Genomic DNA, 25,681 nt, shown 5'->3' on the forward strand with positions numbered 1-25,681 from the left:
TGTGAGAGCAGCTGTAAATAGTTCATTTGAGTTAGTGTTCAGTTATCTTTGGTGACAATTATTGTGAATATAACTTCTTTTTTTTTTCCTAGTATTTTTAAAGCACATTTCAAATACTGATGAATGGAAATAAAAAGGAAATTAAATCAATTTGTTATGTGGAATGAATGAAGTCTTCTAATTATATATTGTGCTTTATTTGCAGGACCGTGTGTGTGCTTTAGAAAGGGTAAGTTTGGAATATTTTCCTTCTTTCTGTTTCCCTCATTTCTATTTCTATTCCTGCTTCTTGATATAGCTTTCAGAGTACTTACAAAAAGGAGAAGATCAGGAAAATATTTTAAAACTTCGTGGGAAAAAGTGAGCTATATTTTAATTGAAAGGTATGTTCATACAGTCTCAGAAATTTAAGCATATTTGAGAGTTTAAAGTTTCCTCAGGATTATGCTGAAATTTTAAATATTAAATCATATAAGATCTAATTGATATGCATTTAAATCTTAGAGAGTTTCTTTCACATATTTATTTATCTCACAACTTCCAAAAAAGTTTGGTTTAATGGAAAACGCGATCAAGTTTTGTTGTATGCTTAGGAGATCAAGTTCCCAGCAATTAATTTTTCAAGTAGTTTTTAGTACTGATTCCAAAGAAAAGGCAGGGGATAATCATACATTAGCAAAACTGGTACATCATGAACCTGTTATTGATGTGTTATATAATTTTTTTTAAAAATTGAATACTTAGTTGTTAATTTTCTTAAAGTAAAACAGAAGTAGTAGAGCTCATAGTGTTGCATGTATGGCAGGGAAAAAATGAGAAAGAAAATATAGTTTGCAAGTAGCAAAGCAAGCCTTAGTTACAAGCGAATGAGAAGTTTTAATATTCATTAGTTTTGCTGAGAAAATGACCCACTCATTTGTGATAAGCACTTGGGGAATATTTTCACTTTTTAATTTTGGGTGAATTTGAGTGAATGAAAGCAATGATACCCTTCCATATATAGCTATATTTTCTTTAAAATTAGGGAGTATCAGACTCATCCTTTTATTAATTTAGTTGCTTTTAAAAACTTGAATAAAAATAATTCAAAGATATGACATATAATTTGACATTTACATAATAACAACTTGTTGCCCTCAAGCAAAAATCTAGATCTACCCACCAACCAATCAACCAATCAATGGAAGCCTAGATGTTTATTTACTTATATTTACTTTTCTTGCTTGTTAATCATTTTGAGGGTCAACTGGGATTCTAAATGCTTATTCTCAAGGCTTTCCCTTAGGAATTATTAAGACTTTAAATAATTACCATGAGAAAAATAAAATTGTTTAAATGGATCAGCTTTTTACCATGATCATTTGGTCAAGATGTATTTATGAGATATTTTAATTAGCAATGATTATCATAAAGCAAAAACATAAAAATTAAAATGCTTAGTAATGATTTTAATGCTCCAGCATTGTTAAATCATTTGGCTCTGTTTGCTATCGTAATGAACATAAGTAATGAATTTAGCAGTATATTCAGCTGAATGATAAGCATTTCATGGCTTCTAAAATTAAAGACTCATAAAAAGCTCAACAAGCTCTTGAGTTCATTCATTGACCTCTGGCAACACTATAGTTAGAGTAAAAAAAAAAAACTTGTGGATACTATTTTAAAATTATTTATTGCTCAGATCAAAGTTGAGGGAGTAAAAAATGCAACATCTCTAGTAATAAAAATCTGTAAAAATGTAAAATTTAAGCTGGAATTATATATATATATACATATATATATATAAAACATATAAGCCACTTGCTCTGTTGAAATCCATTCCACTGAGATCACTTATAAAAATAGTCCAGTAAAATCAGTAGTATAATCCCCCAAATCAGATAATCTTCTCTATATAAAACAAGCTCTATTTGGACCACTGCTACAATCAGTGATGCTTAGATCAACCTATAATTAGACTATTCAGTGCTTTTACCTAAGAAAAGAAGTCATAATTGGTACTATCCCAATAATTGGATTGGCATTCCCCAGATACAGTGTAAAGAGCACCAACTCTTATAAGAGTGTTGTGGGCTCCCAACTTGCCCAGAAGGCTTTAAGGAAGAAATGGGATACGATTCATTAAGAGATAGATATATTGGATTCATATGGTCAATAAAGAGGTGGGACTAGTGTGAGCATTAGAGGTGAAAATAATACAAGTTGTGTTCAAGGAAGACAGAGCACTTCAGGTGAGAATGAATGTTGAACAATAATATCAATGCAATTTTTTACATGGTATTTGCTTCATCATAAGCTCAGCCCTGGATTTTTTTCATACAACTCTTCTGCTTTTATTCCTAAATTGCTGAACACATTTTGAAAAAATCTCACAATCTGGCTGGTAAGGGACTCCCCGAGAGCCTCCGCAGCTGTGGATCACAGCATCTGAAGGAGTTTCAGGACAGCCTTTGTCGATACAGGTGTTGTGGACTGGGAATGAGATAAATTTGAGGCAGAGGGAAGAGGAGAGAAGTCAGACAATGCAACACCTATCAGAGAGGTCAGAGAACAGCAACTGCCTCTCAGTTTTCTTGTATCATCCTTTCACAAGAGGAAATCCATTCTTGATTGGATCTCTAGCAGCCACTGTCAGGCTCCCGTGTATTACAATATACTTTTTTTTTTTTTATCTCTTTCACAGTCTGTCTCCTTCACCTGAGACCGGGTTAGCTTTCTGGAGACCCTCTGGAGTGGATCCTGGTTTCAGTGGGGGAAGTGCAGGACAACTACCACAAGGGTCTCTATCTTGTTGTCTATCTCCCTTTCCAGATCTCTTAGCTCTTATATACTCTGTTATAAGTACATCATTGTTGGTGTCAATCTTGTAGAATAGGTGTCAACTTGTAGAACTATACTAAGTACTAGAGAATCATTATCTTAATTCTACTGAGTTAACATCTTATTTTAGGATTAAATCAATCATACTGAACTAGAGAACTCACACCCTCCCAGGAAAACAAGATAGAGGGGAAGCCTTCATGAAAATAGAGCAAGGTCCAAATGAACCCTTTGCTGATTTTGTGGGACTTCTGCAGACAGCTGTCATATGAACTATTGGTGAAAATGGAGCCACAGGAATAATGATAAAACAACTTGCTAGAGAAAATGCTAATGAGGTTTGTAGAAGAGTTATACTGGGTCTATACAAGGATGTTCTTTTAGAGGAGATCATAAGATGCTATGCCACAGTGGGCACAAATACCTTTTATACCCAGGCTATGATGCAGAACATGGGAAGACAGGATTCCTCTTGGCAAGTGACTTCCAGAGAGATGTCAATGCTTTCAGTGTGGTAAAGTAGGGCATCTGAAAGCTGAATGTTGGCATAGAGATAGAGAAGACAGAGTGAGAGAACAAGACCCAATTCTCTATGTCCAAAATGCAACAAAAGCTTCCATTGGGCATCAGAATGTAGATTGACTCAAGGAAAGGAAGGATCACTGAATGTGCATTGAGCCCAGCTCCAGGGCACCAGGCAAAAAACAGCTGGGACATGATGGCCAGGTAATGTGGAGAGTTCCCAGTGTGAATGGAAGAGACCAGATAACTTAATTGCTTGGGGGGGAGGGTTTGCTTGTCTCTCTATAGATGGAGAAGGAATCAGATGGGTTCCAACTATGCTGTGTCCACCTTATCCATCAGAGAGAGAAAGAAAAAGGAAAAAACCTCAAAACAGAGGAGAAAACTCAAGAAATATTGGTTGATTCCATATCTGACTATATATGTCACTAAAAAAGCATGACTGTTAACCCAATGTGTATGGCAATTGACTCATGAACATCAAAAATTGTTGATAAGACTGTTGCAGAACTTCAAAACTAGCAGGAATCATTGGATTCCCTGAGACATGATAAGACTGATACAGGACTTTAAAATCTGCAGAAATCATTGGATTCCCTGATACATGATGAGACTAGTGCAGGACTTCAAAACTTGTAGGAATTATTGGATTCCTGGCACATGAACTAATAGACAATAGATTCCTTTTGGACTATTTCTAGGACTTATGGACATGTATAGATTCTCATGTTGATTCATGTTGTTTGTTACATCACTACTAGCCTGTGTTATATTACTATGTGGTTGTTTAATACCTCCCATGTTGATGGATTTATGTATACCTGTTTCAAGTGAGACCCTTCAGAAACCCGCTAATCTGGTTTGACTCCCCATTTCCCTTTGGTGTTTTCATCTCCTTTCCTGAGAAGTCAGGGAAGGCGTGATCACCTCCTTTTTTGTTTTTTTTTTTCACCACCACCACCCCCTTTCTGAGAAGTCAATGAAGGCATGACCACCTATGTTCTAAAACAAAAGAAAGCAGGAGATGTAAAGGGCAGGAACTTTGGAGAAATGTACTTAAGGCTCAGTATGATTGATTTAAACAAGGTGTTAACTCATTGGAATTGATAATACAATGGTTATCTAGTTTAGCATGTGAGTTCTCTAGTTCACTATGATTGATTTAATCTTACAACAAATAATGGTTCCCTAGTGATATACTCACTATTGATTTATACTCAGTATACTATAATGATGTAATTGTAATAGAGTATATAAACTGGGGACAAACTCAGCCAGAGGCAGACTTTAAGATAGAGACCATCCTGGTGGCTCTCTTACTTCCTGCTCTGAAACCAAGACCCATTCTGGAGAGCTTCCAGAAAGCTAGCCCAGCTCTAGGTGAAGGAGACAGACTGTGAAGGAGATAACTAAGTATATTATAATACACGGGACCCACCTGACAGTGGCTGCTGGAGATCCAATCCAGAATGTATCTCCTCTTATGAGAGGAGAGATTGAGAGGCAGTTGCTGTTCTCTGACCTCCCCACTGAGAGGCCCTTGCATTGTCTGACCTCTCTCCTCTTCCCTCCGCCCCCAATTTATCTCATTTCCAGTCTGCAACACCTGTGTCAGCAAAGGTTGCCCTGCAACTCCGTCAGATGCTATGATCCACAGCTGTGGAAGCTCTAGGAGAATTGACCTGTCCCATAACATCCTGCTGAATAGATACATTAAGAATTCACATTATTTAAATCTCATTGGGATCCTTGTGGTCATTTGTGCTTTGTTTATGAAGAGGACAACATGGGTGATGTCTTTACTTGTGTGGAATTTGATTGGATTTAAATGAGGCAGAGTTGCACAAAATCATTGGCTTTACTCCAGAGTCAACTGTAACTGCAGCAAGGAAATCCTTTTATTCTTTTCTAATTGATTCCCTGTCTCATTCTTTTTAGTTCTCCCAAATCCTGTCTTCCCTATTCAAGCTTCCCACTTTTTACTTTTCCCCTTTTCTCTCAGTTAAAGATTGCCTCTTTAATGAGAAAATTGAGGCCGTTAAATAGAAAATCCTTCTCATATTCTCTTCATCTTATCTTTCTTTGTCCTTGTCTCTGAAAAGGAAGTGACTCTTGGCCTTGCCAAGGCAAGTAAGCAAATTTGTTTCCATCCCCTCCTATTTTCTTTAGCAGATTGTGTTTTCATTTATCTTGTCTCTCAGAATTTCAACTTTTCCCTATTTACCAATTTCTTCCCCAAACAAAGATTTTCCCACCTTTAAAAAATTTTATTGGAATGTAGTATCCCACCACCACAACTATTATCTTATGTCCCCTCCCTTTCCCAATTAAACTCCTTGAAAAAACTGCCTGCTTTTGCTGCTTCAGTTTTCTCTCCTTTCACTTATTCCTCAACTCTTTGTAGTCTGACTTCCATTATCCTCTCTCAACTGAAATTACTCTCTCCAAAATTACCATTGATTTCTTAACTGTTAAATCTAATAGATTCTTCTCAGTTCTCTCTCTCTCTCTCTTTTTTTTTTCTTTTGACCTGTCGGCAGCATTTAACAGTATTGACCTCTTTCTCCTCCAGGATACTCTCTCTGCTCTCTGCTCTTTGTTGACATTACCTTTTCTTTATTTTCCTCCTATCTTATTCCTTCTCAGTTTTCTTTACTAGCTCACGATCTATGCCATGTCCTAAGTGTAAGTATTCCTCCAGGTTCTTTCATTAGGCTCTCTTCTCTTTCTTCTCTCCATATTCTTAGTAAATTCATCAATTTTCATGTGTATAATTACCATCCCTATGCAGAAAACTCCCAGATCTATATATACCCAGTTCCTTTCTTCTGAATTTCAATACCACATCATAATTTCACACTGGACATTTCAAATTAAATACCTTGGAGGTAAAATTCAACACATATAAAACTAAACTTCTTATCTTTTCCCCCAAACTCTTATCTTTCAGATTTCACCAAGGCACTCCCATTCTTAGTCTCTCCAGGTCCCAATCTTGCCATTATCCTTGACTCCTCCCTTCTCATCTTCTATATCCAATTAGTTGCCAAATCTTGCTGATTGTAACTCCAAAACACCTCCCAAGTCCAACTCCTCTTTACCAATAGCTACTACCTTGATTCTAGCCCTCATTGCATCTCATCTGAATTATTATTGCAACAATCTCTTGAATGGTCTCCTTGCCCCAAGTCTTTTTACCACTCAGGCCATCCTATAGTTTTTAGAAAGTAATTTTCCTTGAGTAGATCTGATCATGTAACTCCCCTATTCAATCAATTCCAGTGATTGGGGGGATCAAATATAAATCCTTCTGCTTAGTTTTTAAAGCCTTTCACTATCTGAGCTTTTCTTATCTATTTTGTTACCTATTGTTAATATACTTTTGCAGATATGTCATTTGAGTGGGAATTATTTCATTCGATATTCTTTTATCTCTAGACCTAGTAGAGTTCCAGGCACATAATAGCTGCCTAATAAGTTCTTGTAGATTAATTAATTTACTCAAAAATCTCTTTTAGGAGATATCACAAATATTACTGGTTCTAGTTTATAGATGAGAAAACTAAGGCTAAGAAAGGATTTATATAGGGATATGTCACACAGTTACTGAGTTCTAATTCTAAGTCTAATAACAGGTGATAATTTTGGAAAGAGATTTGGGACCAGAAAACAGCTGACATTTATATGATGCTTTAAAGTTAATATCCACATTTCATTTGATAATCATTATGAAATTCTATGACTATGGATATTACTCCCATTTTACAAAAAAGGAATCTGAGCCTAGAATTGTTTGAGTAACCTGCCAGTGGTGTCACACAACTAATATCAAAAATGACATTCAAAACTAGGTCCTTCCAAGTTTAATGTACTTTCCACCATACAATGGTAGACCTTTGAATAAGGAATTAGAGGGGTTGGGCTTGATCTTTTAGAAGAAGGTGAGCTATGGAAGATTTTTTTGAGTAGGAGGGTAACATAATTAAAAAAAAAAGTTATTTTAAGAATATTATCTACTGATGGCATTCTTATTGCCTTAAAGAATAGGAAGATGGGTAGAAAGACCAGGTCATATACTGAAATAGTCTAGGAATAAAGTTAGGCTGATAGTAGGCATGAGATAGAGGAAACACCAAATATAATATGAAAGAAAAATAAATAGAATTCTGTTGGATGAATGAAAGCAGTATTAATAGGGTAGTGAAGTCAGAAAGAAATGACAATTTTTTACTGGTAAGAAAGCACAAAGAAGAATTTGGATCCGTATTTGGATGTTCTAATGAAAGCCAGTTCTTTGGACATGGATAATAGAGAGTTGCTAGATGAGAAGGACAACATGAACTTCAAAATCTTGGAATGTCCATGGAATGCTAGGTAACCGAAAAATATCAGTAGACTTAAAGCAAGTAACTGTGAAGTTGGAATGTCAGGTGAGTCATCAACATAAATAACAATTTCCACCTGAATAAAGGGAGACAAAATAGAGAAGAAAAGCATAAACCAGGAGCTAGTGTTAAACCATAATGGAAAGCAAAGGAACTGGTGATTTCATCTACGTAGAGAACTCACCATGTGAGAAAATTCCTTCTTCTAGTGCAATACATCACATTGTTTACAGTCTCTAATCTTAGGCTGTTACCTAGAATATTTTACATGACAAAGGATCATCTAAAAATCACACAGCCAATTTGTATTAAAGATATGATGTCAACCCAAGGCTTCCTTGTTCTAAGGTCAGACTTCACAGTTAAAAAGAGCCTTGAAAATCAACTAGCTAGTAATTAGTCATAGAGTTCAGAAATGATTTTTATAGCAGATTGGACACATGATTATCTAACCATTGTTTGAATATGTCCAGTTTTAGCCATTTACTGATTAGATAGCTCTGACAGAAAGTACTTCCTTATGCTGATTCACAATCTGTATTGACTGTAACTTCTATTCATTGGTCTCAGGTCTAAAATCTATGACTTGTTTTCTCTGTCAACAATCTTTCAAATAGTTGAAGTCACTGAAAATTAAAACACTTTTCAAATCCAATATGACCAGAAAAGCCTTGCATGACTAGCTTTAATGGAACAAAAGCAGAAAATGATTTACTTCACTTTTGTTTCTAATCTATAGGACACTTTGATGAAAACACTATAGGCTATTCTAATTTTTACAATAAAAAAATATTTAACAAGATAGACTGGCATAGGGGTTACTATTTGAGCAACAACAAAATTTGCCTTCTGATTTGAAGGCAACTGAGATGTTTTTAAAAGGTATTTTTTAAAGTTAAAATTTGAAATGATGAATGTCTTTTTTTTCTCAAAGTTAAGTAATATTTCATGACTTTGAACAATTAAATGATTTGTACTGTTTAGGTTTATCTGCTTTTTAAATCAAGTGCTTTAATTAGTGCTTCTAATTCAAGTAAAATCCTTTTGACTTTGTTAATGTCTGAATCATATAAATTTTTATAGATTCGAATGCTAAATTGTGATGATATTCAGGGAAGAGTTACCAAATTTATGAGAATTATGAGGAGGTTCCATAATATCAGAGGGAACTTGGGCAGAATTTTCTTAATTAAAGAAGAGAAAAATTCAATATTGACAGAAAAAAAACTACTATTCAGATGGCATAGATACCTTCTGGGACCTCAGTAAAAAATTAGGAATATGGCTAAATAATAAGAACTCATTTTTTCTACTTCTTTATATGATTTTTTTATTCTGTTAGTATGAGAAATAGAGAAATGAAATTTAGTGAACAATAAACTATGTTGATAACAATGCCTCTTTCAGAAAACTTGATCTTAAAATCTCAGTGATAAACCTTGTACTCTATTGTGGAATTCACATAGAATTATATAAGATAGTGGACTTTTTAAACCATTTGAAATGTGATTTGGTAAAAGCAATTTTTAGGCAACATACTTATAAAAAGTACTACATGTACCTTCAATGGCTATAATTAATTTTATAGTTAGGGACATTGATAATGCCTTAAGATGTTTTAAAGAGCACGGAGTTAGACCTGATCCCTGCTCAGTGAAAAAAACGAGGTCATTCTTACAGTCAGTAATATTCTCTGTAGGCTTGCAGCTCAACCAGTGATTCAGTTAGATCATAAAAACTTAATTCCTGCTTTCAGCTTTGATTTACATGCCAATGTAGTGTTACACGTTTCTGTCTTTCCACTTTTCCAACACGTCTCTTGCTGACCATTTGGCAAAAGACATCTTTTTCCTAGAACTGACTCAGGCACTTAAGGAGATTGCTGACACTGCTCCTATCCCTATAAAATGTCAGATCCTAACAGTGCACACTGTGAGAAATTCCTACAAATGTTACCACTCTGTAGAAAGACATCTGTATAAGAAATTGCACAGAATTCTGTTGAAATTATAGCCTGAGGATAGCAATGTGGAATCTTATTTGTTTGATTTAATGATTGCTCATTGTTTTTTTGTTTTTTGGTTTTTGTTTTTTGCTTTTTTTTTTTAATGAGACCTTGAATAAGGTCCAGAGGCTACCTGAATAGATTTCAGAGTATCTGTTAATTTTTCAATAATTTTGATATGTATTTCAATATAATTGGTTTCCTTTGTAGCCTTATATATTCTATTTTATACATTTTTTAAATTGCTCAGAGAAGAGATCCAGTGTCTTAATGAGACTGCCAAAGGATGACCCAAAGAAAAGTAAAGAACCTCTGACCTAAATTATTGTTAGTATTGTCTGCCAGATTCTGCTTGGTAAGCCTCTGCTGTCTTGGCAAATAAGTCACTGGGGAAGTAGAGTCAGTCTGATTGCTAGAATACTGTTCACTAAATTATTGCTCCAGTACACTAAAATAGTGTGCTAATAGTCTGAGAGAGTTAAGAATAGCAACTTCTCAAGAACAAGTTAGTTAAATGTTAATTGTTTGATATGCTGAGGAAAAAAAATGTTTCCCATACTAGATTTACACTAATAACTTGTAACAAAACTTCCATGCTAAATGAAACTTGCTTTTATGTCTTTACAAAGTCCAATTCTGACATTCCAAAAACAAGGCTCAAGGCGCGTTCATCCCAAGTTTTCTAAAGTTTTATGAGCCCTTTCATTGAAGTTGTCTGAAAGATACAGTCAAGTTGGCTTTCTACCAGGTGAAACTCAGTAGATTCTGCACGGTTTTGACCCAGAATCAGGTGAAGCTCAGCAGTTTTGGCTACCCTTCATTGTAAAATTTTGGATTCGTCCAAACTTGACACTTCCTGGGAACCCATTCAAACTGAAACCGGAAAAGGGTTTTGCACAAACCCCATGCTCACCAAATCTGCCAAGTTTCCCACTGCTCTAATGTTAGTGTAACTTCTGTGTATTCGCATTGAGGGCAAACGGAAACATCCTCATGAATCTCTCATGAGGGATCTTGTTTGAAACAATCCGGACATTCTCCTTTTGCCACCTTGTCCCCAAATACAGAGCCTGTATTCTGTATTTGTGGGTATGAAAATGTGTGTTCATTTGCGGGTAATAAGGTCATTTTCAAGGAGTTAATTTTCTAAATATTATCTAAGACATGCATTTTTTTTTTTTTGGCCAAATGAAAGAAAAGGTGATAGAGTGATTTTTTTTTTTTTTTTTTAGCACGTAGTTGTGATGCTCTAGCAAGATTTGATTGCCTCTTTAAAAAATATGGCACCATTAATGGCTTCTTTCAACCTGAGAAAATGAATTGTTTCATCAAAGTCTGTCAGAATGCTCCTAGATGTGGTAGTACTTTCTAGTGCTTTTCTGAGGTATCACTGAGAGATTATCTAATGAATGCAGCTTCACCCGCAAAAGAGTTTAATGTCATTGAATTGCTCAGTGTTTGGAGGTCAGTCTGACAGCTTCATATTTGGTAGCTGATAAGTAGCTATGTTGTCTATCTAACTCCTTGGCTTCATAATATGTTTTATGGTCTTGTTCTAAACGCTATCAATAACACTGTCTGTTTCCCAGGTAAAATGTTGCTATTTTGTATTTCAAGAGTAATATGAGTGAGTGTTACAAATCACAAGGGATAGAACCTTTCTGGAAAGTGTGCTACATAGAAGGAGTGTTTCTTTTTCTCTAAGAGAAAATACCTGATAGCCAGCCTCAGATTAGTTTACCATTTTGGGAAGGACACTGTGAGAATCAGGGTAATGAAGTTTAGCAAACATTTATTAAAAGCATGCTATTTATATAGTCTTGTGTGTGTATAGGAGTTACAAAGATGAAAATCTTATCCTCTAGGAACCTATAGTTTAATAGTATAAACATTGTGCAAACAAATAGATGGTGATGCAAAGTAGAGCAAAATAAGGGCAAAAGAGAAATATAGAAAAAAATGTGTTACAGGAGAATCTGAGATTACTTTCTGATTAATGTTTAACATTTCTATACTAGCTCTTACTGAAGAAAGTAATTGGAAGAATCATGATTTTATAGAACCTAATGTCAGTAGAAGTATCTAGTAACTTGAATAGATCTGAGTACTTATTATTAAGTGTGTGTGCTCACTCCAACAGTGCAGAGGCTCCTTGCTGTGTGCTAAGCTGGGCCGTTAGATGGCACAGAAGTCAGAGTGCTGGGCTTGGAGTCAGGAAGAGCTGAGTTCAAATTAAGCCTCAGGCACTTACTAGCTGTGTGACTGGTTAAATCATTTAATCTTTATCTGACTCAGTTTCTTCAACTGTAAAATGGAGATAACAGTACCCTGTGTCACAAGGTTATGAGGATTACATGAGATAAAATTTGTAAAAAGCACTTAAACTAAAATTTGCTGTTCTGTGCAACTCTTATCCATGTCTTTTTAGAAATCTCATCCAGTGTATTAGGAAGTTTGTCCAGTTTTCTCAACGTGATGGGGTACCATGAAGTATATGCATTAATGGTTGTTTACTAGTCTTAAATGGAAATAGAACCTTGCCTTCATTTTAAATGTATGACTATGACTCCTTACCAACTGCTCCAAAATCAGAGATTTTAACCTTCATATATATATAAAATATAGAATATAGAATGTTATAGAATTACAAAATAATATAGGGTATTTAGAGTTAGAAGGGAATCCCTGAGAAAAAGAATCTAGTGATTTCTTCCTTTTTACAGTTGCTCCCAATTCAACATCTAACTAAGAGCACAGAACTAGAACTCAGGTTTTTTGAGTCTTAGTCCTATTTTTTTTGTTTTTTTTTTTTTAAAGTCCTATGCTCTTTCCACCATATTCTGACACTATGAAGGGTAAGTAAGAAGTGATTTGGAGATACCAAACGATTAACCAGTGAATAATAAGTGGGAAGGAAAAAGCATGACCTCATTTGCAACCTAAGTCAGAATTCTAAAACAATGGCAGACACCACTCAGCAGAATCCTTTTGGGTTCCTAAAAGAAGAAGAATATACCGTGAAATGGTTTCTGAATTGACTTTAATAGCCCAATCTCATTTTTGTGTGTTGTTTTTGAGCTCAGTTAAGAAAGGGTTAGAAGTTGAACCTCTATTTCAAGTTCTGGTATGAACTCATTACCTACATTTAGTACATCACTCAACTCATTTCATTTTCTGCATCTGGAAAATAGTTCTGATACCATTTACATTTAGGAGTTGTCAAGTTTATTTAGAGCTTTTAATCAACTTTGATCTCAGATGAAAAGCTAGAGAGTGTGTAAATTTTCACTATTAGCTTTATTATTAAAAATCTACAAAGTGGTTTAATGTTAAATAATATAAGAACTCTCATCTATCACTGTTCCAGATATTTTATACTTAAATATCAGATCCTGAAAGATTTAAAGACAGGCTTATCAAACTAGCCCTTTCCTCATTATTCACATTTAAGTTGTGCTTTTGAGATTATTTGTGTAGTTCATAGTCTTCTAGAAATTATAACCTAGAACTTTTCTTCTTTTCTCCATTATTGGCATTTTCCATCATCAATTGTCTCCTTACCCTTGAACTCAACTGTAGATATTAGCTCAAGAACTGAGGCTTGCTTACTTTTTTGTCTATATATCTACCATATGATGATTATACAACTAGATGGAGAAGTGGAGAGAGCGCTGTCCTGCCCTCCTTTAACCTTGCCTCTCCCCACTCAAGAGGACATAAATTAAAATCCAGCCCTTAGACATTTACTAGCTGGGCAAGTCACTTAAGCCAGTTTACCTCAGTTTTCTCATCTGTAAAATGAAAAGAAAATGGCAAACCACTCCAGAATCTTTGCCAAGAAAATCCTATGATGAAGAGACAAATATGACTGAATAACAACAGTTATTCTTTTCCCAGCTCCATGCCTTTCTTGGAGAATTTTAATATTTATTAAATTGAACTGAATCAAAGAGATAAAGTTTCCACGGAACATTATTGTGTAATTTGTATAACCAACACTAGATTGTGTGAATAGATTTTTAAAGCATTTTAAATATTACATTCAATTCCTATCTCACAAGGTGGGGTGAAGTGGGGAATAAAGTGTCAGATTTCCACTTTAACATTTACCACTTTTATGACTTTGGTCAAAATATGTATTTGCCTTCTAGGTTTCTGGGTTTTTTTTTTTCCTCTCCAGTAAAATGTGGGGAGGCTAATCTAGAGAATCTTTTAGATCTCTTCCTATTCTAAAGTTGATTCTAACTTTTTTGTGACTGTTTGGAACATAATGTGTCAAGCCATTTTGTCCATTCTCCTATCATTGCTTCCACGACACTATCTATCCATCTCATTCTCTGCCATCTATTTTTCTTTTTGCCTTAAATCGTTTCTAATATCAGAATCTTTTGAAATGAATCTATTATTCTCATTATGTGGTCAAAATATTTGAATTTCAGCTTCATTATTTGACCATTTAGTGAATGGCCTGAATTAATTTCTTTTAAATATTGACTGATTTGATCTTCTTGCTGTCCAGAGGACTCTCAAAAGTCAAAAGACAGTTTGAAAGCATTAGTTCTGCAGTGCTTAGCTTTCCCTATGGTCAAACACTCAAAGCCATACAAGGATACTGAAAAAAACTTGGTTTTGACTATAAAGGCCTTTATAAGCTTTGATTCTTCACATTTTCTTCTCCTATCTCCCTTTTCTATCTGATTTAAACCTTAATACACCTTGGTTTATCTGAATTTCCCTTTTCATAATTTGTCTATACCTTTTCCCTCTAGGCTAAGTTATCATTTTTTGATTTGTTTGTTTTTTAAAGCTTTTTATTTTTCAAAACAGGAGTAGGAAGTTTGGATTTAGAAGTTTACACTGTGGTGAAAGAGCCATTTTCTGGTTTCCTATACCTTGCTAGAGAGGACTTCCACTTCTCAAAGGCTTCACAGTACCTATTAAGGGGCAGCTTTATCATCTCCACACTCTTGTTCCTTCTTATGCCCCTGCGTCTAGCTGTGATTATGAGATACCATTAGGGAAAATGTATTTTCTAGTATTCTATGGATTATGTTAAGGGAAAACATATTCATCTCTGAATTCATGTAGTATGTAAATGTTGCCAAAATAGGTTTAACACAATAGAGAAATTATATAGAGGTAAAAACCCTAAGTTTTGTTATTATACTCAAGCATAAAGTTCAGACCTCAAAGAAAACAATAAATCTTTACCATCATTAGGGTTCTAACAATTCCTCTTACAAAGCCAAATTACTATATCTCAGAGTGACAGAGAAATAGCATAAAAGTTAAAAGATAAATCCATTAACCTACTATTTTCTTCAATGTTATAAAAGTTGAACCAACTTAAGCAGTCATAATCTCAACTGTAAACAAACCTAATTAAACAGATTCTATAGGTAAACTAAGTCAGTTTACAAATTAAACTCCATTTAGAAGATTCACAAATACATTCATTGAAAGGGGAGACTTATATGATACCAAGTCAGTGATATTTGAAATTTCTCCACTGAGTTTTTATTTAAGGAATATTTAAGACTTAAAGTATATTTTCACATGCCATAATGATGTGGTACTATATGATGGAAAAGCATCATGGCCATTCTCTTTAAAAAACATAGGTTTATTTAAGAGAAGAGGTTACAAGAAAAAATGAAAAGATATGATCAATAGACACCAGCAATGGAAAATATGAGAGGGGAGGAAAGTATAAAGACAAGTTCTTTAGCAGAACTCACAATTACACAGTAGAAAAGGAACACCCCATGAGTTTGGGAGTTTGGGACATGCGCTTAGCTGACAGGCTAAATCCTGAAGGGGACTTAGCACTCTAAAAGATTCCATTAGCTATAAGAAGGAGACATTGGGTTGAGAAGCATAGTGGAGTTAGGAGAGACACGTGGCATGGGAAAGGAGGAAGGAGACAGAATATTATAGTAGACTAATCTAAAGGAGGGTAGTAAACATGGCATAGGCCATGAGTAAATTTATAGGGAAACTAACCTCAGGGACATGACTAGGATTTCTGACAGAATATAGCAAGATGAAGCTGCCCAATACCACACAGAGGGTAGAGCTCAGGGGTTTGACATAACTTGGATTTTTTACTGGATAACCTCCATAGGGGGTCGGATCTCTACTAGAGCCTTCTCCCTTCCTGCCCCAGGAAGCAATTCCATCCTGTTCCAATTTCACACTACCCACCATACCCACAATTCAGAACCTCATCAATTGGACCAGTTTTGGGCAGGGGACATCAGTTATTAACTAAAGACAAACTTTCAGTTAACCAGTATTTGAAGAAAAAAGAAAAGGAAGTCAAATTTTTTTTTTAAATCACATTACATTGAATTGCATGATGTTACCACTATACAATATATTTCTGTACCTGGAGAAGGTGGCCTTATATTTACTTCAACATTCATGCTAGTATTGTAGAACAGAATTTGTTGTTGCTCATTTGTTTCAGTCTTGTCTGATTTTGGGAGGGGCAAAGATACTAGGTTAGTTTGCCATGTCTTTCCCCAGCTCATTTTACAAATGAGGAAACTGAAGCAAATCAAATTAAGTGACAGATAGCTGACGTCAGATTTTAACTTGGGAAGATGAATCTTCCTGACTTTTAAGCCCGCTATTCTGCCTACCTAGTTGACATATATTAGGATGCCATTTTTATAACAATGAGTTAGAAAGCCCAGTTCTTGGATTACTGATGACCTAACTGACCTTCCAGGTAGAAGACCAAGGAGCAAGTCACCCCAAAATGAAAATTTAAATTGTATTTCCAGCTGCATAGTTGAATGTATGTATTTTTTTAAATCCAAAATGTATATTTTAAAATAGTCATAACAGTTACTAATAAGTAAAGTCTCCATGTAAGGTCTTTAACAGCTCTCCATTTGACCGAGGCATTAGTCAATCAGTAATTAAGGCTAGGTAAGAAATGAGACTGAGAATGACCTCTTTTGCCTATTGAAAAAAAAAAGAAAAAAAAAAGAAAAAGAACAATCAGGATGGGGAAGACCCTCAAGGTTTCTAGCTAAAACAGAAACAAATTCTATTTAAATTCACTCTGAGCCAATCAGGACTCAAACTATAACCAAATGGGGTCTGGCCTGAAACCTGTTTTGGGTCAGTCCATGAGACCCAGAGTGATGAGTTTAAGGCAAGGTCTTTGTGAGCTTTCATTGATCACCATTTACATTCCATCTGGCAGAATATCCTTAAGTAAGGATATGATACCTTATGTAGACAGAGTGAAGGGAAGACAAAGAAGAAAAAAAAAGGAAGAAAGAAAAGAAAAGAAGAAAAAGAAAATAGAAGCCAGCTATGCTCCCAGAGGACATCAGAGAAGTGATAACATGACATGGAAGTGAGTTAGAGTTAAGTGAGGGTAAACTCTGCAAATTCACTAGTCTCATTTTCTTCCTCAGAACCATCTGGGTCCAGTAGCCAAAAATTATTAATTGTATTTCCATCTGTATATTTAAAACTAAATTTTAAAATATCCAAAACATATATTTTATTTTTTTTTCTCATGGTGTCTTTTTTTCCTTTTTCTTTTTCTTTTTTTTTAATAATTATAACTTTTTATTGACAGAACCCATGACTGGGTAATTTTTTACAACCTTATCCCTTGCACTCACTTCTGTTCTGACTTTTCCCCTCCCTCCCTCTACCCCCTCCCCTAGATGGCAAGCAGTCCTATACACAAAACATATATTTTAAAATAAACACTACAATGTACTTAACTGGGAAAATTCCTCATTTTATGTGTTTGTGGAAAGTAAAAAATATATATATAATAATACCTAGTACTTTAAGATTTACAAATGCTTTATAAATGTTTCTCACTTGATACTCACTACAAACCTAGGAGGAAGATACAGTTATCTTCATTTTACAAATGGGAGAACTAAGATCTACATGGATTAAGTGATTTACCTAAGGTCTCATAACTAGTGTCCGAGGCTAGATTTGAACCCAAGGATTCGTGACCCTGAGTCTGACATTTTATCCACCTTGACATTTAACTTCCTGTCAATGGGAAATCAATGGGACTTTTGCCTTGCCAATATGATACATAGATAGAAGAATTTGAGAAACTTTATTCCAAGGAACCCCTGACCTCTTTAAATCTAATTCATTGCTATTAATACAAGTGAAATATTTTTTACAAAGCACTTAGATTGAATCATGGTAATATATGGCATTCACATAATAAATGAAAATTTTCAGTATCTCGTCATATTATAATTTGATGCCACTCTACTGTCTGGTTGCAAAATTGACAATTTTTTGTTTGTTTGTTTTTGCAAAGTATCTCACTTATTAGAGGTGAAAGAAATCTGATAGATCTCTCCCTAGTGTCCTTGAAGTCTTTGCTAAATCCTGACTTTCAGAAGGACATGTAAGAGTTATTTCTCTGTTCTGGCTTTCAACCAACCTACTGTAAATTGCACATTCAGACTCGTTAGACTTAATGTTAGTCTTGTCCTCTTTGCAGTTTGTCATTAAGCTTCTGCACAGCATGTCTTGTGTTTCTTTTTTCATTTCCACAGATGACACTTCATGGTTATCTCTTAGCTGGTCTTCTTGCTTCCAATCTCTCTTTGGTCTTAAATAGACATCTATAAGAATACTTTTCCTCAGGCTCTGTTTTCCATATTTCAAGAACCTACAGTGCTTCCTGCCTCATCAAATCTAAATCCCTCTGCCTAGTATTTCAGTCTTCCCTCCTTTGACTGTCTCTCTCACCCCTTATCTTTTTAGCATTTTATATTAGAATATCATAGAACATTTATTATGTGATTGCTATGTGCAAAGTCCCCTCAGAGCTAGGGATACCAATACAAGGATAGAGATAATCTCTACTTGTAAAAGACTTTACATTCTAAGGGAACAAATTTGGAGAATTTAAAGTTGAAAGATTTATAATGTCTACTACAACTAGTTGGCATAATAGTTAAGAGAACTGAGGAAGATGAGTTCAAATCTGACCTCAGACAGTAATTTTATAATCTTGAACTTGTCAGTTTCTTTGTTTATAAAAAAGGGATGATAATAATACAACTTCCCATATCACCTCTCTAATTTTAATGCAAAATAAAAGTGCTAGTTTGTATTATTATTATTAACTTTTTATTATTAATTATTAATGGGAGCACCAAAAGAATCAAATATTTTTTAGCACAAATAATACAAAATAGACTATATCCTAGGCCACAGAGAAATTATAAGAAAATGTAAAAAAGCAGAAATAATAAATTCATTATTGACAGATCATAATACAATGAAAATAATAATACAGAGAACACAAGCAAAAAAATAAAGAACTAAGTGGAGGCTTAATAATGGCATCCCAAATAATGGACAAATCAGTAGTGGAAACAAAGACTATGTGAAAGAAAATAATAATTGTGACAATACAATTGTGACAAAATATCTGAAGTATTAACTAAAACAATCCTTGGAGAAAAATTATCTATCTGAGAATAAATGTTAACAAATAGAAAAAGGTATTAATGAACTGAGTATGCAGTTAGAAAAATGGAAAACCAACGACTAAACCCTACATAAGCACAAAGAAAAGAAAATTTGAAAATTAAAATATAGAGACAATTAGTATGACAGACTATAAATGCTATAAAATTCAGAGTAGGAAAAATATTGTTTCTGACTTGAGTAAACAAAGAAGGGGAAATCGGGAGAAGCAAAAATTATATTGAAACAATAGACACGATTTTTTATGAGTAGGGATGGACCAAGAGTAGACTTTTCAGTTAGAGAAAAATTGCCTGGGCAGAGGCAAATAGGCAAGGAAATACAAAGCATTTTGAGGATGTGAGTACAAACTTTTCATACACTCTAAACCAGCTAGTTGGTACAGTGGATAGAGTGCTGGTCTGGAGTCAGAAGCACCTGAGTTTAGTCTTGCTTCAGACACTTACTACCTGTATAACACTGGGTAAGTCACTTAACTGCCTCACTTTTTTCATCTGTAAAATGAGCTGGAGAAAAATGGCAAATCACTACAGTATCTTTGTTAAGGAAATCCCAAATGAAATCCTGAAGAGTTAGACAAGACTGAAAAATGACTGAACACTAACACAAAATGACTGAACACTAACAGAAACTTTTAATTTTTTATGCCAATGACCTCTCTAGTTTTCACAGACAGAGCATTGAAAGATCAAATATAATAATACTAAATATCTCTTTAAGAAATTTATTTTAAAATAATACTTTTTTTTTCTTTTTTTTTTTTTTTTTACCCCCTACTTCCCTCTGCTTTGAGGGAAACAAAAGTAGGCAGGTCTTCTTAGACTGGTGCCTCACCTTAATTTGGCCAAAAATCCACAACAGCCTTCATCTTAAGCCACAGAAAATTATCTAGTTAGCAAACAAAGATATGAGAAGACATAAAAGAAAGAAAGCAACTGGAGGGAAAGATCATCAATAATATAACTAGACGCAAAGGAATCCAAGTATAAAAAAGCATCTCCTTAGATACAATAGAAAGCTCATTTGTTTGAGCATGTGAGAAGTCTTGGTTGTGCTATCCTAATTCAGCCTCAACACTGTGAGAGGAGCAGATGAAAAAAAAAAGTCAATATGAAAAAGGGAAAAAAAATTCCAATTTCTTCTAAGTCACGTCTTCTGAGTATGATTTTATTATTTTGTTTATTGAGAATGCTCAGAGACTGAATAAGAGCTCTGTAGTAAATTCCAGAGGTGAAATGTAAATGGATTTTGAATTTTTTGATGTTTTCCATCATCCATGTCATTGCTTCCCTTCAAGAATATCATAATTGAGAGTCAACTATAGCATATTGCTTATTCAGTCAAATGATTTATTTTCATTCATATATCCAATAGATATTGTTAAACTACTTTTAAGTGTAGCATCATCAAAATTAATGATAATTTAATAAAACTTCAGTGAAATATGGATTTGTCTTGCACAAAATAAGTGTTCAATAAATATTGAATGAATGAATTAAATCCAGCAACACAAAGATACTGAAATACTTGAGGGTATTACTCCATTTGAGAAAACTGATGGACCAACTAGAATTTATCTTTCTCATCTGATGTTGTATGCCTCATATTTTTACAGGCCCTATAATTATTATAGGGGTGCATTATTCAATAATTTTTGTGCCAGCCAAGACATTTTTTCTGACTTTCCCAATCCCCAAAGTTAAGGTTTTGTGAAATCTTGTCTGATTTAAGTCCCAAGCACTACTTGCTTTCTAGTGTTTTCTGTACGGTACTTTTTAATGCCCAAAGTCATGTGGTTCTTGGCCACTTCAAATTTCTTTGTGTCTAATAAAGCCTGCAGAAGCTGCCATTTTACTGAATTTGTTAAAATGCCTGAGTGTCCAAGTTCAAAGTTCTAAATTGTTTTGGCAAGGGCCAATTCAATTTCAAGCCAACAGTGGAGGCCACAAAGCTTCATTGTTGTCCCTTTGGATGAGTGCATAGTTTCTACTTAGCAAAACTTTCTAGCAATTTAAATTTAGGAAAAAACAATTGATTGTTACAAATGTTAGATGATCTTGACCATCAAATCACTTTGTCAGCAGTTTTTTTCACCTACTCCTTTTGATAGTCATTTTCAATTAAAGGATAATGCCTGAACTAAGAGACTTTACTTAGAAGTACTCATACACACACACACACACACACACACACACACACACACACACACACACACGTTCACTTACACTTAAAAATAAATTATGACTTGAATGCCTCTTGGCCTCTACTATTTATTCAGTACATAACCCAACAGTTCATATTTAAAAAAAAAAATACAGGTCACCTTTCACATTACTTCTTAGTGATGAGGCTGTAAGTAACTGCCTGCAAAAATGTATCACTGGCACTCTATATTGTATATATTTTTAATATTGGAACATGACCCTTCAGTGGCAATTCCTGAACAAGAACTTATATTTTCTATAGTTAAAAAAGTTCTTCCATTTTACTGATGAGCATTTATTTAAGCTGTCTTAGAAAAGAAAGAAGTACTGTTCATAAAACCCTCCAAAGTATGTTTTTGCGTGTTAAAAGTTATTAAATATGAAACCAAACTTTCAAAGTATATACAGAGTTAATTTGATTTATTTTTACATTTGGTCTCAAAGCCACAATGATAAAAATAAAATACCTTGCCTGATTTTTATTTAGATCTCTTCCCCAGGACAACACTGAACTAACTGCCAATCACTGGAAACTCATACATAGGAGGATTAACTGTTCACATGCACTTTCAACATCAAAGTGCTGGGTATAGGGTAATGGAAAATGAGTAATTTGTTTTTATCATTCTTATTGAGAACATTGAACATCTCTTAAAGTAAATAATCCTTCATTTTAAAGACACCCAAGATTTATAATGTTCACCACACAAAACAGCATGCTTTTAAGTAAATTAACATGGATCCTATCTCAGGCAGGAAAACGGGTGTTTCTTACATTTATCAGTTTTTATCAGTGTGCTATATCAGTACCCTCTGTTCCCTGTTAAATAATGAGCAGACAGACATGATTGCTCTCTTCAGGATTACTTGTACGCATTATGGCATATCATTTGCTGGTTTCTGAGAAATAATTAGCAGTATTTAATTGCACTCTGTGTCAGGTGTTCCCACCATCTTTTTGAGTATTTTGTTCTGCATGGCTAAACATCTCTTTTGATAAGAGTAGGCAGGGCCCTTAATGATACACATTTGATATTTAATCCACAGCAAAGGGGTTATTGCAAACAATCAACTATTTTTGCTTAAATTCTATATGGGTCAACTAAGCCTTTAGTCCTCATGTTCTTCTCTGCAACTTGGTCGTTACCAATATAATAATTAAGTTTCCTGTGCTTTTCTCTCATTCTCCTTTCCCAGTTTTTTTTTTCTCCCTTTTCTTTTTAAAATAAATTTCACATATATTTGGAAACATTTTTCACCTCCCCAAAACAAAATGATTTTTAATGGCTCTGCCATGCTTTTTTTTTTCCTTATTTTTTAATTCTTAGAAGATTTTTAATGATATAATTTGTTTTCATGTTCCTAAGTTTTTCTCTCTATCTCTTACCCACACTGTTTCCAAAGATCCATCCATCCCTTATAATAAAAACATTTTCAAAAAAGAATAAGAGGAGGAAGTGAAAAAAATCAGGAAAGCTAATCAATTCACTGAAAAAATCTGAAGCTGTTAGGCAGTACTTCCCATGTATTCCAGACCCATCACCACTGCAAGAGTGAGGAGCTAGGTCTTCCCTTCTTTGAACTGGCCAAGTTTTGAATTCATTGTTTTATCTGTCACCTCCTCACATTTCTGATCTCTTATTTCCTCTGTCTTATCTCTATCTTATTTTGGGGGAAAGAGTAAGGTGTATAGTATGACAGATAAGCATTCCAAAGAAACTTAGTATCTTTGAAATTCTCAAAGTACCATAAAGTTGCAGGTCTGAAGGAAGTGAAGGAATAGAGGAGGTGAAGAGGAGAAGGAGCACAGTGAAAATGTGCCTGTCTCAACTGCTTCTTAAGCCAAAGAAAAAATCAACAGGATGCTCTGTGCCTCTATTTGGAAATTCTCCTTTCAGAGACACAAAGTGACATATAAATAGTGTTTTAATTTGCCATGGCCCTCACCCAAGAAAACAAATATAGCTTTCATTTTGTTGTATTTTTACCTCCAAAATCAATAGCTTTGCTGTCCTTCCTAAGGCAGGAGAACAATTTTGCCCCATGTCAGTATTCTAAGTATTGCTAGCCATCAGGCCCCCTTTATTTGTTTTCTTACAGTTAACTTTCTCTTGAGGAAAACTGTTGTCTCTTTCATACACCTTTTAAATGCAGACAGATCCCAGTCACAGCCTGTGGTGAGAAGAAATAATAAACCAAGCCACTCATCACATAGTGAGGGATAGGGAAATTGTAGACTTTTCAAATGTTAAAGCAGTAAAGGACCTAAGAGAACTAGTCCAAACCCTGCATTTGGCAGATGAGGAAACTGAGGTCCTGAAGCACTTACTTGTCAAAGTCTGAACAACTAGTGAGTGACAGGGAAGAAACTTAATTCAGATCTGGACTCCTAGATGGATGGTCTGTACTGGATATCTTGCAAAAACTATTTTGATGAGCCTAGTAATACCATCTTGCTCATTTTACAGAAACATAGAACGTATATACTACTTGGCTAGACTGAAGCTAGGAGAGAGAACTTACTAAGATTTAGCTATGACCCTTAGAACATTATAGGACAGATACAAATACCATAGTAGACAAGATTTGGAAAGAGAACTGATTAACAGGCTTTTAGAAAGGGAGGAAGAGAAGAGAGTTTTAATTGTTGTAGAACAGTTGAGATGACAATTGATAACTTTTTTGATTAGCAAATAGTAAAAGTAGTAAAGAGTTAAAGAATTCATTTTGTTCTAATCTGTTTTAAATGAGACAATGACAATTCTAAATTGTCACTGCAACAGAATGTCCTATCTTTGAAATTTATGGGAAGGCTTAGTGAATTTATTTTTTAAATATAGCTAATGAATTAAATCTGTTAAACCTATATGACTATCATGATATCCTTTATTATTATTAATAATAGTATTAATAATGATAGCTAACATTTATAAAGAATTTAGTATGTTTTGTATGCTATATTGGATTACTTGCCATCTAAAGGAGGGAAATATTTGGAACATAAAGTTTTGCGAGGGTTAATGTTGAAAAATTATCCATGCAAATATTTTGAAAATAAAAGGCTATATTAAAACAATAAAAATTTAAAAAAGAAAAAAAACTTAAAAAAAAAGAATTTAGTATGTTGAGACACTGTTCCATGTGCTTTTCAAGCATTAACTCATTTAATTCTCACAATAACCCTGGGAAGTAGGTGCTACTGGGGACAGCTAGGTGGTGCACCTAGGAAGACCTGAATTCAAATTCAGCCTCAGAAACTTCTTTGCTATGTGAACTTGAACAAATCACTTAACCTCTCTTTGCTGGTAGAGAAGAAATTGGCAAATCATTATGGGATCTTTGCCAAGAAAAGGCCATGAACCAAGGTTCATAAACAGAGTTGGAAACAACTAAAAAGACTGAACAATCACGACAACTAAGTGTTGTCATTCTCTCCATTTTACTCTGAGGAAGCTGAATCAAACAGAGGCAAAGTGACAGGATCATATAGCTAATAAGAGGACAGATTTAAAACTTAAGTCTTCCTAACTCTAGACCAGTTCTCTATCCATTATGCCACCACCTGCTACCATGAAAAAATACACTGGAAGCATCAATACACTCTCATTTCAATCTGTTGTCCTATTGCTTGATACATTCCACTGTATAATGAACTTATGCAGAGAGAATAATACTTTATTTCCGATCAATAAAAAAGTATTTATTAATCTACTGTGGTATGATAAATGCTGATACAAAAGCAGAAATTAAGCAGCCCTTGCCCTCAAGGAACTTACATTTCTCTCTCTCTCTCTCTCTCTCTCTCTTTTTTTTTTTTTTTTTGGTTATTTTTATTTATTTATTTATTATCCCCTGGATACATTCAAAACAAATTTTAATATTTTTCCCCACTTACATTTGAAACAATTTTTTATATTTATTTTTAATTTTTTTTGAATTCTAGTTTCTCTTCCTTATCCCCACCTACAATTAAGAAACCATATATGAAGTTATGCAAAACATTTCCATAAAACCCAAGTTGTGAAAAAAAAAAATCATAGATTTCCCATCCTAATCAAAATAAAAACCCTCAAGAAAAAATAGAACAACATTCTTTCAGGAGAAACATGAAACATATAAATAAATAAGGATAAAAGGTATTCAAAATAATTACAAGTTAATGAGGGAAATACCAGTTGCTGTAGTGATCTAGAAAGGTTTCTTATAAGACTTTGTTAGAAGGAAACTAGGAATTAGTTCTA

At 34.3% G+C, this 25,681-nt stretch overlaps 1 protein-coding gene across 1 annotated transcript in view; it reads left to right on the forward strand.

The window, feature by feature from the left end:
- Window positions 1-25,681, forward strand: part of CEP128 (centrosomal protein 128) — a 547,917-nt gene that overhangs the window by 471,913 nt on the left and 50,323 nt on the right. The window contains exon 21 of the mRNA XM_051973667.1: window positions 206-229. Within this exon, the coding sequence (XP_051829627.1) occupies window positions 206-229 (24 nt within the window). The remainder of the gene's footprint in view (window positions 1-205; window positions 230-25,681) is intronic.

This window comes from Antechinus flavipes, chromosome 2 (assembly GCF_016432865.1).
Source record: "Antechinus flavipes isolate AdamAnt ecotype Samford, QLD, Australia chromosome 2, AdamAnt_v2, whole genome shotgun sequence".
Classification (NCBI taxonomy): domain Eukaryota; kingdom Metazoa; phylum Chordata; class Mammalia; order Dasyuromorphia; family Dasyuridae; genus Antechinus; species Antechinus flavipes.